The sequence below is a fragment of the Neospora caninum genome, chromosome III, assembly GCF_000208865.1.
Source record: "Neospora caninum Liverpool complete genome, chromosome III".
Lineage (NCBI taxonomy): Eukaryota > Apicomplexa > Conoidasida > Eucoccidiorida > Sarcocystidae > Neospora > Neospora caninum.
This window is the reverse complement of record NC_018388.1, coordinates 1,780,549-1,796,880: the sequence shown is the minus strand read 5'-3', so window position 1 is coordinate 1,796,880 and position 16,332 is coordinate 1,780,549. Positions and strand designations below refer to the sequence as shown.

At 58.3% G+C, this 16,332-nt stretch overlaps 3 protein-coding genes across 3 annotated transcripts; 1 reads left to right on the top strand and 2 right to left on the bottom strand.

The window, feature by feature from the left end:
• Positions 1–31: 31 nt before the first annotated feature.
• Positions 32–7,626, bottom strand: NCLIV_009100 (hypothetical protein; the record flags this gene model as incomplete). The annotated part of the gene is made up of 9 exons (XM_003880425.1): positions 32–153; positions 759–1,149; positions 1,407–1,491; positions 2,100–2,167; positions 2,964–3,748; positions 3,977–4,195; positions 4,944–5,105; positions 6,348–6,789; positions 7,252–7,626. The coding sequence occupies 9 exons, from the start codon at positions 7,624–7,626 to the stop codon at positions 32–34; spliced, it is 2,649 nt and encodes an 882-aa protein (XP_003880474.1).
• A 477-nt stretch (positions 7,627–8,103) lies between these two features.
• NCLIV_009090 (conserved hypothetical protein) lies at positions 8,104–11,668 on the top strand (the record flags this gene model as incomplete). The annotated part of the gene is made up of 4 exons (XM_003880424.1): positions 8,104–8,258; positions 8,590–8,698; positions 9,216–10,862; positions 11,585–11,668. The coding sequence occupies 4 exons, from the start codon at positions 8,104–8,106 to the stop codon at positions 11,666–11,668; spliced, it is 1,995 nt and encodes a 664-aa protein (XP_003880473.1).
• A 2,049-nt stretch (positions 11,669–13,717) lies between these two features.
• Positions 13,718–15,736, bottom strand: NCLIV_009080 (conserved hypothetical protein; the record flags this gene model as incomplete). Its single annotated transcript, XM_003880423.1, has 2 exons — positions 13,718–15,443; positions 15,684–15,736. The coding sequence occupies 2 exons, from the start codon at positions 15,734–15,736 to the stop codon at positions 13,718–13,720; spliced, it is 1,779 nt and encodes a 592-aa protein (XP_003880472.1).
• Between the last annotated feature and the right edge of the window lie 596 nt (positions 15,737–16,332).

Below are 16,332 nucleotides of genomic sequence, written 5' to 3'. Positions count from 1 at the left end.
CGTGATATGAGGGCGGAACTCTGCAAAAAACTTAAAGAGAAAGTTCCGTTGCTTGACTGGGGGAAAAGTAGACGAGAACCTCGCGACACTCGGAGAGCACGGCAGGGTCTTCGAAGCGCAGGACCGGAGCCTGGGCCAGAAAGCCTTCCGAGCCTGTGGAAAAGTGATTTCATTTCACCAGGCAAGACCAGCGCAAATGCACACACATATCTGCAAGTGTGCATACATGCACGTACACATCCTGTGTATGCACAAAAACGAATCTATTTACGTACCTACAGCATGTGAAGATTCATGCATGTTAATACATATGTTGATGCAAATAGAATGCATATGCAAAACTGTATATATACACGTACACAAATAATGGACCTCTGTGATGCTGACTGGATCCTAATACATATATATATATATATATATGTATATATGTATATATGTATATATGTATATATATGTGTGTATATATAGGTGGGTGTGCGCATCGACAAATGGCATAAGCGACAAACACTGGAATGGAGCAGAATGAAAGGGGCGTGCGGAAGAGTCGACACGTCTGCGAAGAGCGGGACACCCTGTTCTGAAGGCGTCCCCTCTGGTTGGAAACGCGAGAGCTCAGAGAACCCTTGAGAGGAGTGGCGAAGCACGGGGAGGGATTTGAACACTTCCCGCTCTTCCCGCTCATCCCCGCGTCTTGCCTCTTGGCCGGTCGCGCGTGCGCCCCTGAGCAAGAGCGGGAGACGTCTCTCTCAATGGCTTACCGCAGCAAGGCAGGGAGACGCAGAGAAAACCACAGCGCGAGCGCCGCGCATACGCTCGCTGCATGCGCTCGAAAAACTCTTGCAGCGGCGCGTGCGAGTGAACTGCCATCAGAACACACAGGTCGACTTCTTCGGAGTCTTCTTCCTTCGCCACCCCTTCTTCTTTCTCCGCACGGACCAACGAAACCGGAGTCCCCGAACCTGAGCCAGGAGCGGGCGTCGCGGGGAGACGAAGCGCGAAGTCTTGAGACAGCGAGCGGAAACAGCGAATTCGAGCAGCGACGTGCGCCCCGTAGAACGCGGCTTCCTGTCCCTCGCCGAGCATGCGAGGGTCGATGGATGTACACTTCCAACTTGCAGGCGTTTGGATGCAGAGTGACGCGGCCGTTCTCTGAGACAACAGGTTTGCGCGAAAACACGGAAGTCGCAGAACTCAGACGGACACACGCGACCTTCCAGGCTCTCTCGCCAAACACTACCAGAGACGTGCCTCCCGTTTTTTCTGTTTGCGGTCTCGCTGGGACGTTTGCAAGAGGGGGTTTCAGAACGAGACGGAGAAAACTGGCCAGAGAAGAAAGCTCGCACGCGAGAGGAGAAATAAAGACGGGCGGCAAAAACGCAGCATTCCAAGGCCTTTGAGTCTCTCACCGGCACTTTGCCGTCACCGGGAATGAAGACGCGCGTGCGCAGCTTCCGAAAATCCTCGCCGAGACACGTCTTGCAGGCCTCCAACCTACACACGCGAAACACGAACACTACGTCAGGAATTGTATGCAAGGGAAACTCGACGCAGAAAAAAGAAAGATGCATGCAAAGAACTGCATGCGGCGGTTGGCTGCATGCGGCGGTTGGCTGCATGCGGTGGTTGGGTGCATGCGTCGTATCCAAGTGCATGAGGCAGCGCACGACTGTGTCTTATTTCCTCTCTGTAGTCTCTCCAGAGCCTTTCCTCTCCACTGACGCAGTCGGAAGCTGCAGTAGCACGCGCCTTCGAAGAAGCGAACAGGCACAAGCAAAACACACGACGTCCACGCGAGTCTCCACACATGCTTGCAGCCTTGTGTGCATCTTTTATACATACAACAACATACATATATATACATATATATATATATATGCATATATATACATGTATATATATACATATACATATATATGTATATGCGCAGAGCGGTGGAGTAGCGCATGCAGTCGTGCACATTCGGCGTGCGGGGGCAGCAGGGCGACGGTCGCGGAGAGCCTGGCTGTGTCTGTTTTTTTCCGCGTTTTCACAAAGAGGAAAGAAACACGAAAAAACGCGCGAAGCTTGTCGGGTCCGTTTGCTTGACGCCCCTGCCTTACGTAGCTGAGACGGCGGCGAAGGATTCAGAGATTTCCTTTAAGACGGCAGTTCCGTCGCCACGTGAGACCTGACCCGCGAAAGACGAAAACGGGTGGAAAAGAGAAAGGCAACGATGGAGGAATGACAACAGAGGCACGAAAGGACGGAGGGATGCAGTCTGCATTGAGGGTTTCCCGGTCGCTTTCTCAGGAATAAACGCAGTCCCCTATTTTCACGTGCCTTAATAGTGAACTCTCTTGGAGCCGAATCACAAGTACACGCCGAGAGCTAGACACACAGACATGCTTTGAATAGATGTTTGTAGAAACGACGCGCAGGCATCACGCTTTTACACCCAGGGGGGAGAGAATAACAAACGCGTAACACGATTTAACAGAGCTGACTAGCACAGATTTGGTCTGTCGGTTCGTTTCACCGCCCGAGGAAGAGCAGCGGATTGGCTACCGAGGGAACTAGGCAAAAGATGGAAGAGAACATATGGAGAGAAATACCAGGAGAAAATGGAGAGAACGCTTGCGGGAAAAACAAAAAAGAAAACGTGAAGTAAAGAGGGGAAAGAAAAGACGAGCAAAAAAAGGTGCAATGCACGAGAAGCCGCTGAAGAACCCGGAATAGCGCCGCCGGACTCGGCCACTGCAACGCGATCGTCCGAGAGAGAAGAAAGAGAGCAAGACGGAAATGAAATGCAAAAGTGACAATACGCGAGAAAAGCGAAGGCGACGAACGTGTCCGATCAAAGAGAATAGAACGGGCCGCCGCTCCCGGCTGTCTCTGCCTCGCGTCCGAGAGGACACAGGAGAGGAAACGCGCGAAAGAGACAAAGAAGGGTTTGAAAAAGTAGAGTCTGGCACCGAAAAGCTTACAATTCTCAGGAACTCGAGCAGTTTGTCTTGGCCATGAAGAAGTCGAACAAACTTGGTGACGTACTTCAGACGCCTCATCAGCACGTGCCTCTCTTCCGCCGTTTCCTGCAGTTTCGTTTCGGGGGTCGGCCTCGTCGGACTCTCCGGCGACCGTTTCACACCGCCACGTGACACGTTTTCTCGCACCGTCGTGCCTCGCCCACGTTTCTCCCGGGGCTCAGTTTCCTCGGCGGCCGCTCGTCCTGGCGTCTCCTGCGTTCCTCTGCGCTCGCTCTCGGCGTTTTCTCCTTGGCCTCTCCCTGCGCTGGGTTCACGCGTCTCTCCCTCCGTCCCTTCTCTTTCTCTCATGCCTCGCTCTCCACCTCTCACCGCCGGGAATCCTTCTCCGTTCCTTTCTCGTTCGTCTCTCTCCTCGCTCGCGTGCACTTTGCGGCCGTATTCTTTGTTCTCTCTTTCTCTTTCCTCCTTTTCCTCTTTTTCTCTTCCTTCCTTCCCTTTTGCTTCGTCTTCTTCTGTCTCGCAGGGTTCCGGCCCTTTGCGGCGGGTTTCCCCTGTCTGTGCGTGCGCCTCACTCGAGGTCTTGGCCCAGTGAATGTCCAGTTTCTTCTTCTCTCGGCAGCCGCTGACCGACCCATGGAGCGCCGCGCGCGCAGCCTCTGCGGCCGATTTTGCGGCGAACGTCACAAAGGCGTAGCCGCCGCGGAACTGAAAATCGGAAATGCCTCCAAAGGCGGCGAATCGCTCACGGAGCGACGAAGGATCTTCGCTTCGACTCACGCCTCGAACTGCACGGGAAACGCAGGGGGAAAAACACAAACGCGAGAGCATCAGCAAGGGAGCGGAACCGGCAAGAAAGGGAGAGGGAAATGCAGGCAAGAGAGCGAGCCGGACAACGGACAGACAGAGAGGAAGAGACTTGTGCCAGCATTAGGAGGGCGTGGGAAGCGTCGCGGCGCCTTGGACCGTCGCGGCACGGCTTTCACACGGACGCAGGTGATGAGACCGGCGCTCACTGTAGAGTTTGAAACAGGGGGACGAGGCCGACGGCGGCGAGAGAGACGCCAGCGGCTCCCCCTGCGGCTGCACACCAGAGCACGCCGGCAGGAAGGATTGAGAACCAAGAGAAGAAGACGGAGACGAAGCAAGGGAAGAAGCAAGAGAAGAAAGAGAGGGAGAAGCGGGAGAAGCGGGAGAAGAGGGAGAAGAGGGAGAAGCGGGAGAAGAGGGAGAAGCTGGCGGAGGAGAATACCGCGAAACGAGGGGAGATGAAAGAGACGCAGCAGGGGAAGAATGAATTCCGGTATCTCCGTTGGTGAGGTCCATTCGGTTTCCTGTGCACCCTTCATTGTGTTGAAAAAGAAATGGAAATCGCGCAGAGCCTCCCTCGAGGACGAGAGAAAGAAGCGACGCGAACAGAAAGGGATCTGCATGCGCGAAGTCTTCAGAAGCACACGGCGCCTGCGCACGCAGGTGGTGGGTGTTCCCCGCTGGAGGTCGGGAAGCTCGGAGAAAGAGGAAAAGAAGCCGATCCAGCGACGGCGATCCGGCAAGGCGTCTCGCGGCCGCCTCCTCGCAAACCTCCAAAGGGGATTGAGCGAAAGAAGAAGAGGAAGAAGAGGAAGAAGAGGAAGAAGAGGAAGAGGAAGAAGAGAACGAGGAAGAAGGCGTGGAGCACGCCGAACACGGAGAGGGTCTAGTAGAAGAATGCAGGGGAGCGTGTGAAGAGCGATTCCGTCCTGTTGGATTTCCTGCGAGTTGGCGGTTTTGTCTCTCTAACTCAAAGGCGCGGGAGGCGCTGGAGAGGAAGCGGAGTGCCTCAAAGCCCAGCCAGGCGCCTGCCGGGATTTTTCGAGGCCCCGTCTCGACACGCGCCGCCATCCGGAGTGGAAAGGTGAGAAGGAGACAGACGAAAGGAGCGAACGCCGAAAAAAAGAGAGGAGAAACAAAGGACGATGAGCGGAGCAGGGCGATGCAATTTACCGCGATAGAGAGAAGAAGAAGATGACCAAGAGAGATGGGGAATCAACAGAGAAGAGAAGTCGCCCGAGACGACCGGAGTAAAAGGAGTGCAGCCAGAAGGGGAAGGAAGCGGGATGGGCGCCAAGAGGCGCGAGAAATGGAGAGAAGGAAATGTTGCAGTGACTGAAACAGAAATAGGAATCAGGCTCCAAAAGTGGTGAAGAGAGAAGTGGACAGGAGCATGAGCGCCAAAGACAGGAGGGGAAGAAGAGAGCGCGCCTGCCGCGCCATCGAAAAGAAAGGCGGAACGCCTTCACAGATTATCACTTCAATGAACGCATGCCTGGGAGGAAAGAAAAAAACGAGGAGCAACACCCTAAAAGAAGAGAGACACAACGCGTGGCCGGGGCCTGCCGGGAAACTCAGAATCAAGACCAACAACGGTCCCACCCCATGCAGATGGTGACATGTCCTGCTCCGGCTCAGAAATGTGTCACCTTGCAGACTCCTCGGGCGCCGTTTGACGCGACACAAAGACCGCGAGTTGGAAGGGAAGAAGACGCTTTTGTGTGTTTGAGAAACGGAAGCTTGTCGCTCTCTGCTCGGTGACAGAACGGAGGAAAGCCGTCCAGTAGCGCGGGAGAAAGTCGAGAACCAATTTGTCCTTTTCAAAAAAAGAGGACGTTTCCTGACGCGCGATCTCTAAAAGCGAGGCTAGCCAGAAGAAAAAAGTTATTTCCAGGATTTTTTCTCCGCATGCAGCGACTGCACAAGCATGCAGATGCATGTGTCTCCCTATACCGCGGAACAGCTGGGTCCCCCGAGGCCGCGATTTTCCTGTGCTCGTGCGCCCATTCAGTTTTCCGCCTTTTCTTTCCTTTTGCTCGCAGGTGATCTCCGCTTTTCCCGGTGTCTTTCCTCACATTCTGGACCTGCTCAGCGCTCTCTCTCTCCGCTCTGCATGCGCGGACAGGCGCCCTGACCCGCGCCTGTCTCTTCTTCTCTCCGTGTCTCTCCGTCTCTCTGTCTCCGTTTGCTCTCTGTGAGGTGAGCCGTTCTCCCGGCTTTTCCCCTCTCTCTTGGCCCTCTCTCGCGCGTGCGCATTTGGCGTTTTTCTGCTCACCTTTTCCGGCTCGTTCTGGATCGTTTGTCCCTTCAATCCCTTTCTTCCTGTCTCCTCTCGTGCTTCTTCTCTGTCTCGTCTTGTTGCCGTCTCCGGGCGAAACACGCTCGCTCCTCTCTATCGCTTCTTCCCGTCTACCCCCGAGACGATGCAAGTTAAAACCGCCGCGGGCGCCGCTGCTGGCGGCCCAGAAACCAACGAAGACAGTGGAAAACAAGCCCCTGCCTCTCTAACTGCTGCCGGAAGACACACAGCGACTCCCTCATCTTCTCCCTCTCCTCCTCCCTTTCCTCCTCCCTCACCTCCTCCCTCTCCTCCTCCCTCTTCCTCTTCTTCTTTTTCTTCTTCTTCCTCTTCTTCCTCTTCTTCCTCTTCTTCTTCTTCTTCTTCTTCCTCTTCTTCCTCCTCTTCTTCTTCGTCGTCTTCCTCCTCTTCTTGTTCCTCCTCTGCTTCTTCTTCCTCTTCTTCTGCCTCTTTGGGGTTCGCGGCGACGGAGAGCTCATCAGGGGAGCATTTTTCTGCGCCTCCGACGCCGTCTTCGAAGCCTCGCAGTTCGTGCAGCACGGCAGACTGTGCAGAATTAACTGAGGAGGAAGACGCGGAAAACGCGTCGAGCGACGATGAGGGGGAAGGGAGAAGGCGGAGCCTCTCTTTTTTTCCCGTGCGGCTCGAGGACGCTCTCTGCGAGAAGGACAGGCCCGAAGATGACGAGGCTTCCGAGGGAGAAGAAACGCGGCTGAAGTCCTGGAGAAAAAGAGACGCGCGGAGACCGCTGACGGAAGAGGAAGTGTATGCGACTCTCAGCCGCCTTCTCGACGTCGACGTGCTTCTCTCTCGGTATGCCCAGAGAGAGAAGGCGCGGAAAGGAAGAGGAGATGCCGCACATCAGCACGCGGAAGAAGAGAAATCCCACGACAAGAAAAGACCAGATGAACCGTCTCTCCGCGACCTCACCTTAGCCTTCTGCAATCTGCAACACGACTGTGAAACAGACGAAGTCACCTTCGCTCCTCTCCCAGCGGCATGCGAACTTCCATCTTTGCAAGGGTGTGGACTTGCCGGCTCTTCCATCTGCGAGTGCACGTCTTCACCTTCTCCCAGGCTGCGTCGAGCACGAGGGGTAGAGACAGCCTGGCCTGACGAGGAGGTTTCCAGGTTCCTCCGGAGTCAGCATCGCCGTGGATGGGGGAGGCGACCGCCGCGAACCTCTGTTGAGTCGCACGAGAGAGAAAGCCTTCCACAGTCTTCCTCCGTTTCACCCTTCCCTTCTTCCGCCCCGTCTCTCTCTTCGTCTCCTTCTCTTCTCTCGTCGGGCTCTTCTTGCCTTCCAGAGCCTTCGCTGGCTTCGCCGGAGAAGGGTTTGAGCGCGTCCTCGCCTCCGGAGCTCTCGGCCGCGTCTGCGCCCCGCGCACCTTGCTCGTCTTCTCCCGGTCGCCGCTCGCCCGCTTCTTCTTCCTCGTTTCCTGCGGAGTCGCCCGCCGCGCCGCCTGGCCTGTCGTCGTCTGCGCACGCGCCAGGAGAGGCGCTGAAGCGACGAGCCGTCGAGGCAGCTCTGCTGGCAGTGCTTCGACGTAGCATCATGCGCACGGCCCGCATGCAAAAGGTTACCGCGATATGCACTTTCCTCGGGCTTCTGAAGAGTCTCGAAGTGAGTCCACTGCGCCCTGCCCAGAGGCGCCAGGAGGCCGCGCCGCGGCTTTCTCGCCGTGCTGAAAAAACTGAACAACCCCGTGCAAGTGCAGCTTTGCCACCGGAGAGACGGCGCACCGAAGCGACGCCTTCAGTCCCCGCTGCCTCAGCTTCTTCTCGGGGAAACAGAGCGCGTCTCTTCCGCTCTGGAATATGCCGCGCTTTTTCTCGTCGCTGCGCAGCCGTGCTCCCTCTCGAGTGCGATTCGTTTCTCTGGAAGCGGCAGCGAGACGCACGTGCACCACCGTCTGTGTGCCGCGCATGGCCCTGTGACGGGAACTGAAAAGCGCACCCCAAAGACCAGAGACTCCGCTTTTTTCCACACCTGTCTCTGCGTGTCCTCCTGTTTATGTGGCGCCGATCCTCCAGATGCAGGATCTGTTTGTCGACTTCCTCGTCTCGCCTCCCCTAAGAGACGCACCGCCCCCCAAGGCCTACTTGGTCTCCCTCCTCAAGTGCCTCTACGCGGCCGCGGAACTCCGGCAACTCCCCCTTTCTGACCGATTCGCCGCAGCCGTTTTTGAGTGCGTCCAGAGGCAAAGTACCTAGGCGTTGCTGGCTCTCCGCAGCACCCCTGTCTCCTTTTCCGCCTCTCCCTCGCTGTCTCTCTATCTCGCTGTCTGTGCGACTGCGGTTCCGTGTCCGTTGGCGAGGGGACGGTGTAAGGGAAGATAGGAAGCTCGGGAAGCGAGAAGGGGGGTCGGTGTGCAAGCCCTATTCGCGTTCCCCAGAGGAAGAGCTCCAGGTTTCCGGCCTCACCGCGCCGCCGTTCGCTGAGTCGCAAGGATTGGGAGGCGCGACGGAGCCCAAGGCTGACGGTCGCTCTCCTGGCAATTCTTTGTGCTCTGCTTACAGACACGTGAGCGCGTACAGCAAATGCGACGACCTCGCTGATAAGCCGTTTGTGTCTTACGAGACGCTCGACGCCGCACGCCCTCCTCAGGTCTTCACGTTCCGGACTCTGGTACGGGGCCCGAAAGTCGTCAGTCCTACGGGTGTCTCTTTCTTTTATCGGTTACTCTTCTTTGCTGCGCCTTTTCTACCCGTACGCTCTTCTGCATCTCCTCACCTTTTCACCCTTTCTTCATTTTCTTGCCTTCACTTCTTTTTTCCTCCATTCCCTCTCTTCGTGTTCCTCTTCTTCCTCTTCCTGCTCTCTTATTCTCTCCACCGGTTCGCGTTTTGCCGCTTTCGGTACGCTGAGAGTTGCGTTGGCCCATTCCCGTCGATATGCGCGTGTGTGCCCAGGTGGACAGAAGCTAACTCTCGCCCTGTTCGTTGCTTTCCAGCGTTCATCCTGCTTCCCTATCTCTCTCTTTCTCTCTTTCTCTTTCTCTCTTCCTCTTTCTCTCTTCCTCTTTCTCTCTTCCTCTCTTTCTTTCTCTCTTTCTCTTTCTCTCTCTCTTTCTCTCCCTCTCTTTCTCTCTTTCTCTTTCTCTCCCTCTCTTTCTTTCTCTTTCTCTCCTCTGCTTTCCCTTCAGCCGTGCCGCAATGAGCTCGGCCTGCGCACCTGGACCGCCGGATTCTTCCTCGTCGAGTACCTCGCCTCCTACGGCCATCAGTTTCGCTGTCTCTCTTGTCTCTGTCCTTCTCTCGCTGGCGCATCCTCTCGCGTGCCGCAAGGCGACCTCGAAGCGCTCGCGTCTGCGTGCGCTTCGCTCCGCTTCCCCTTTTCTTCCGCCACGGGAGCTCAGTGCTGTTGCGGCGCCGCCTGGTCCCGAACGCGAGCGCACGGAGAGCGAAACGCGGGTGGCGAGGCGACCGCGGGGCGCGCCTGTCCGAACGATACTTGCTGCCAGGCGGGCGAGCAAAACTCGGAGCGATCGTGGAGTCGGAGGATGCTGGAGAAAATCGAAGCGGCCCAACCTGGCGTGCTGCCGGAGCCACCCGTGGAAGCAGGCGAACGCGGGAAAGGGCCAGACACAGGCGATGAGGACTTCAGCGACAACGGCGGCGTGACGGGGAGACGCACTCCTCACTCTCGTCAGACTCTTTCTTCTTCTTTGGCTTCGTCGTCCCCTCCTTTGGCGCCCCTGTCTTCTCGGTGCCGTGCAGCCTTTGCTCCGCTGAGTGTTTTGGAGCTGGGAAGTGGTCTGGGGGTAACGGCGTCGGTTCTCTGTGCGCCTGCACGGGCTTCTTGCTTCCAAGGCGAGTCTGGGCCAGACGAGGCGACCGCTGGGGCATCGGGGAGCGCATTCAGGGACTCTGAACTTCGCGTCTCTGCTTCCTTGCCGTCTTCCGACTCCTTAGGCGCTTTCTCGGCAGTCGCGGCGTCTCCGCCCGCTTTGGGATGCACCACAGACGCGCGTCTGTCGTCCTGCTGCGTGTACGTCGCTTCCGACTTTTTACCGAGCATCTTGTCAAATTGCGCCGCGAACCTGCGCAGGAACGCAGTTGTCGGGTTCGCCCAGTCTGCCCGAGAAGGCCTGGACGAAGCCGACGCGCACGCCTCGGACGAGACAGAGGCGAAGGCCCAGGAGCGCGGGGCAAGAGACGCACGAATATCCGACGGGAAGGTGGAGGCCGGGGGGGGGAGCTCCGAGACGTTGCAGCGAGCGGAGGGAGACACGCAAGAGGAGACGGGGAGGGAAGGGAAAGTGGAGACGAACTCCGCGCGCCAGGGAACAGCGCGAGGAGGGACAAAGAGAGCGCGCGTTCTGTGTCCACGCGTTTTCCTCGAGCTCTTGGACTTTGCCGACGCCAAACGCCGCGCCCCGGCACTGCTCAAGAAGATCTGCGAGGCGACCGGACGAGAAGCCGCGCGACGGCAACTCTGCGCTGGCCCACATTCGAGGCCTTGCGCCGCTTCCTCGGCACCTCCTTCCGGATCCACGTCGGGCGTTCTCCTCATTGTCGGCTCAGACCTCATCTACGACGAAGGCCTCAACGCACTGCTCGCCAGTGCGCTCTCGACTCTCCTTCGCTGTCCGCTCGAGGAGGACGAGAAGAAAGAAGGACAGAGCGCGGAGGGAGAGAAACGCGGACACAGCGAAGAGAGCGAGAAGCGAGGAGAGGGGGCGAGAGGCGAATGGCGGCGCATTTGCGTTCTCTGTTCCGCAATTCGAGAAGAGGCGACGCGCGAGCATTTTCTGAAGGAGCTAGACAAGCACGGTCTTGTCCACGTAGAGGTGAGAGCAGAGGAAAGGCAGAGACAGGAGCAGAGGAAAGGCAGAGAAAGGAGCAGAGGAAAGGCAGAGAAAGGAGCAGAGGAAAGGCAGAGAAAGGCGCAGAGGAAAGACAGAGACAGGAGCAGAGGAAAGGCAGAGAAAGGAGCAGAGGAAAGGCAGAGAAAGGAGCAGAGGAAAGGCAGAGAAAGGAGCAGAGGAAAGGCAGAGAAAGGAGCAGAGGAAAGACAGAGACAGGAACAGAGGAAAGGCAGAGAAAGGAGCAGAGGAAAGGCAGAGAAGGCGGAAAAACAAGGCAGCCAGAGAGAGAGAGCGAGGAGGAGCGGAAGAGAGACAGCACCAGCGAGTGTGATGGCGCCCGAGAGAGACACAGCCCCACGGATAGAAGAAGAGGCAGGGCGCGTGGGGGGAGAGTGGCGAGTGGAAGCGATAGGAAACTGAGGCGGTCAGCTAGAAAGCGGCAGCTAAGGAACCGCAACATCAGTTACGCAGTCTTTGAGTCACGTGAATTAAACACAGACGCCCCCAGGCCAGAGCTCGGGGGGAGCGACAGGAATCGGGTGACGGGAGAAACGAGCTCATTCGAGCAAGAGACGCACCACAGGCGTGTGGACGGGGCTGCTCAGTCCTGTTTTCTTTTTGCAGTTCGCCGCAAACGGCTGGCCAGAGCCACTTGAGTCTTCCCGCCGTCTGTCTCTGTCTGTTTGGTGGCGAAAATTGTTCAGGATCGAAGGCCTGTCGCGCGCGTCCTGCCCTACGAGCGGCGCAGAGTCGTCGTGGACATTATCGTCCCTCGAGAAGCTTTGTAGCTCTCGCGGCTTGGCAAGAAAAAGGAGAGAAGCAAAAGGCGCGCCCCCGCATGCTGCCACACGCACGTCTCTCGCGCCGCCTGGTCTCCTCTCTCACCCGATCTGGGTTTCTCTTCTGTCGGCGCCCACAACCCGACGCACGACGCGTGGTGAAACGCCGAAGACAAGATCCACTGAGAGACCGAGGCAGAGGAGCGGCGTCACGGAGTTATGCTTTTTGGGCCGTCCTCGCCCAGACTATGTCCCAGTGTCTCTTCGTTTTTGTGGAGATTCTGTCTCCGGGATAACCGACGAGCAGACCCAGGCCGGATGCTGGAGGGTCTGGTGGAAAGCCTCGAAGAAGGCCTCACACGCGCATTTGTGGATCCCAACCACGCTCGTTTTTCCCTGTCTTGGCAACACCGTTCTTTGCTCGAAACGATGTCCCACCCGCTCTCGACGCTGCGTAGAGACTGTGGGCCTTTTTCCGTTTTGCCAGGGTGTCTCCTCGCCCTTTTCCCCCGCGCTTTGCGGCGGCCTCTCACGGACCCCGCGGGAACGGTCTCGAGAAGCGCAGCGAGGCCGATGGGCCCCACGGGTGCATAAGCTCTCACCATAGAAAGACGAGCGCTTTGTACCCCGTTTCTCTCTCGACCGCGGGCCTCTTGGACGAGACGCAGACGCGTATCAAAAAGAGGCGGCTGCGTGACTCTAGAACGCACAGAATTCTGCGCGAGAGCCAACGAGAAAGAGAAAGAAAGCGAAAGAGAGAGAAAGAGAGCGACATCGTGGAAAGTGGTAAACGAGAACACACGAGGATGGCTGCGGTCCTGTCGCCTTTTTTACGCCTTCGTGGCCACGGCGCCGCCACAACGGGCTGCTGACGACGCGGGCACCTGACATGCAAACCGAGGCAGTTGTGACAGGATTATTAATATGCGCTTTTCTTGGGGAAGAAGCTAGAGTCATACTCAAGTTAGAGTCACGACCGACGCAAACGATCACGCGGGCAGAACGCCCTCCACGGACACGGGCGGTTTCAGAAACGCGGCGAGCGCGGAAGACCCGCACAGCCTCCAGAGGGCTTGACTACTGGTTTACATCTTGCATGTCTTCGTAACAGGATTATTTATAAGCTTTTTCTGGGGAGTGCACGGGCTTTTCTCGCCTGATCCGGCCCCAGAGCAGAGACACGGGTTGCGCAGAGAGCGGAGACACAGTTCTGGACCTGGCACGGTGAAGGGCAAAAGGCCTTTTTGAGACCCGTCCGTGGCTGTGTGTACTCGTGTGTACTCTTGTGTTTCCTGCAACTCACGTTTCACCTAAAGGCTGTTTCTTTGAGGGCAGTGGAGGACCGAGGTAAGACAGTCATTTGAGAGGTGCGTCTCAACCCCGCTGAGGACGGCTGTGAAGTTTCCAGCCTCTCTCTCGGCGTGTCTTCGCAGGGAGTGTGCGAAGCGCCGCGTTTTGTGAGAGCCAAAGTCTACGTGGAACCAGAAACTGACGCGAGAGAAACAACAAGCAGTGTGGGCTGCGATCGCGCACGAAACTGAAAGCTGCTCGTGGTGGCCGTTACCAGGCCTTTGCGTCTGAACCGTGCCTGCTAACGAAACGACAGCCGAAACCCGAGGCAAGTCCAAAGTGGTGAATCATCCTTGTTCTCTCAACAAACCCGTTCGCAGGCGCTCCGCCGATCAGGCTTGCCCCACACGAGGGGGAAGGCACCACTCCTTAACACGGGAAAAGACACCGAGATCCTCTGGAGCTTTTCGAGGCGTCGCCCTCTCCGGAGAGATTCCCGCAACACCCGTCACGCGCTCGCACAGACGGACCAAACACGAGTGCCTTCTGCCGTTCGTACACTCTCGGCCTGCTCTGTTCTACCGCCACAATGGAACCTTCATCCGCTGCCCGTTTCCCCCTCCCGTGAACGCCTACCCTCGTCGATTTCTCTCCGTCTTCCACTTCTCTCCGTTCCGCAGAACGCGCTCGCCTGCTGCTCCTGTTGTCTCGCCCGCTCTTTGCGGCAGATACGCGCGAAGAAGCAAAGTGAGCAGCAGTGCTTTATCCTCAGCCGCCTGGCGCCGGAGGCTTGGGTCTCCAGTGCGCTCCAGAGCGAGGCGTCTGCAAAAACTTTTGCTTGGCTGCGCTCTGCGTCCACCGCGAACTCCGGCGCCCTCGGAAGGCGCGGAAGAAAGACGCTTCGCCCCGCTGGCGAGTGGATTCCGCGCGCCAGCTTCCAGGCCCCGACCCCTTTCCAGGACTGACAATCGATTCAGACTCCTCCCTTTCTCTACCACCGTCTTCTGCGGACAGGAACGAGGCCCCAGCCCGCACGCGAGGCGTCGCTCTCTGCCACGTCTCGTAAGAGGCATCATGCCACAGATCGTCTTCGCTCTCTTCTTCTCTACCGCATTCTGGGTCGTCTTCATTTCCGTCTTTTTTCTCATCCTCTCTGTCTTCACCCTCTCTGTCTTCACCCTCTCTGTCTTTGTCTTCTTTGTCTTTGCTGACTCTGCGCGGTTGCGTGTCTCTCCGCTCGTCTCCGAGGGCGCGGAGTCGCTGCGTTCTGGCCGCCAGCTGCCGGCGGATTTCTCGAGCGAGACGCTCTGCGAGGAGGCGCAGGAGTTCTTCTGAGAGGGGCGATTCTTCGCTTTGCTCGTTTGCAGCCAAGACCTCCACAAAGACGTCGCCTGTTGCGCGAGTCGGCCTCGGCAGGGTCGCGGGGCGGCGCAGCGAGCGCGACGAGGGAAGGAGGAAAACGCGGAACACGACGAATCCGCTGTAAGCCGAAGAGACGGCGCTGGGGGCTGTGGCGAACCATAGGGAACTGCACAGAGCGACTGTCGAGGGCGCAAGCTTCGTGTTTTCCTCGCATATGTCCTTCTCCTTCGCGCCTCCTTCAGACCGCTCACTGTCTCCCTGGACGTGAGGGCGAATGGCTTTCTCGCTCCGCCCTTGGCTCGTAAACTCGGTCTCTTTTGGCTGCATGCAAACCGCGGCCTCTGCGGTTCCGGCGGCTTCCTCAGCCGGTCCCCCGAGAACGAGTGCGCAGTTCCTTTCCCGCGACGCGACTGTGAGGGGTACGAGTCGCCACCGGAGAGACCCGCGTCGAAGAAGAAGGGCGGCGGCGTCTCCCACGCGAAGCTCTTCTTCTCTGTCTCCTTGAGAAAGGCATGAGGCGCCGCGGCCGCCTGACCGGTCGCTTGTGTCCGAGGTGAAGTCTTTGGCCGTGACGACGTGCACAGCGATGATCTCGCCTCGCGGGGCCTCTCCCCGGCGGTCCGCTGAGAAGACTCGAGGATCGAAGCCGAGGAGAAGACGCGAGGCGTGGCGGAACGCAGCTGTCCCTCGCCCCACGTGGATGAGGGGAGAGCGCAGAGCTCGCAGAGACGAGCGTCGCGCGCTCGGCTGTGGAGCAAAGACTTCAGGCGGCAGAAGTTCCGTCAGCAGCGCGGAGATCGACGCAGGACGGCCCTCGACTGCGCATGCAGTTTGGTCCGCATCTCCCTCTCCTGCCCCGGCCTCTCTCTCGCGAAGGTTTCCGCTTTCGTCGGCTGGACCCCCTGGGGGCGCTGGAGGAGTCTCAGGAAACAGGAAAGCTTCTCGACGAGGGATGCGTGCGGCCTGGCTGAGGAAGCGGGTTCTAACGTAGAGTTCCGGAGGAGGGAAGAGCGACTCGTGCGGGTTTTGCGAGAAGACGAGGCCGTCGCGCCTCGCCTTCGCCCCCGCCCAGAGCCCCAGGCCGAGCCCCGCCGAGGTCAGGGCGAAGACGGCCGGTTTCTCTCGGGCGAAGCTGCCAACTCTGTCCGCGAAAAAAGACGCGCCCCGCTGGCCCAGACGCAGCAGCCGCCCGAGCCGATCCGCCGAGCCTGTAGGCTGGGCGATGTGCAACTGCCTGCGTCATCCTGCGCGAGCCGGGAGAAGAGCCGGGAGCGCAGAGAAAGACCAAGGCGGAGGAGACAGATGGGGAGACAGGGACAGCAGGGAGATGCAGAGAGCGGTCAGGGCGGCGAGAAAGAGAAGTCGAGAGGACCTTAGTTGAGCGACGCCCCAAGGCAGCGGGCGGGGCGGGACAGTCGCCCGCATTGTAGCGAGGTTCGAGGCCGCGGGTGTTTTCAGTCGGCGCGAAAAACTTGCAAACGGAGGCGACTCTGGAGCGGAAACTTTGGCGAGGTGACGGAGGACTCTCGCGAAGGTCCAGGACGGGACTGCGGAGACCTCCCCCCCTGCGAGCGGCGCTCTGCAAGTGCTCGAGGCGCCGCAGGAGTCGGTTCCCTCGTCTCGCAGTGGCAAGACCAGCGCGAGGAAGAGAAGGAGAGACAGTGGAAGAAATGTGGGGTGTTTTCGCCCCCCTCAGAAAACGTCAAAGATCTGCGGAGGAGGGGGGACGGCGAGAGAGTGTGGAACTGGAACGGAGCGCCGCAGGGGGTGCGAGAGGAAAAGAACAGTGCAGGCTCTCGCCAATCGCGGCACGGCGATTGGCGGTTTTTTCGGCGACTGGAATTTCCCTTTTTCGCGAGAAAGCTGGTGGGTGTCTCCCCCTCAATCGGACGGCGTCTCCTAACACGGTAGCAACCCCAGAAGAAGGGCGGGCTGCGACCGTCCTGTCTCGTGAGGGACTTGCGCCGGCTTCTCTCACGCCGCGAGTATGAGAAAAGATGCACTCGCGTTTTTTCTCGACG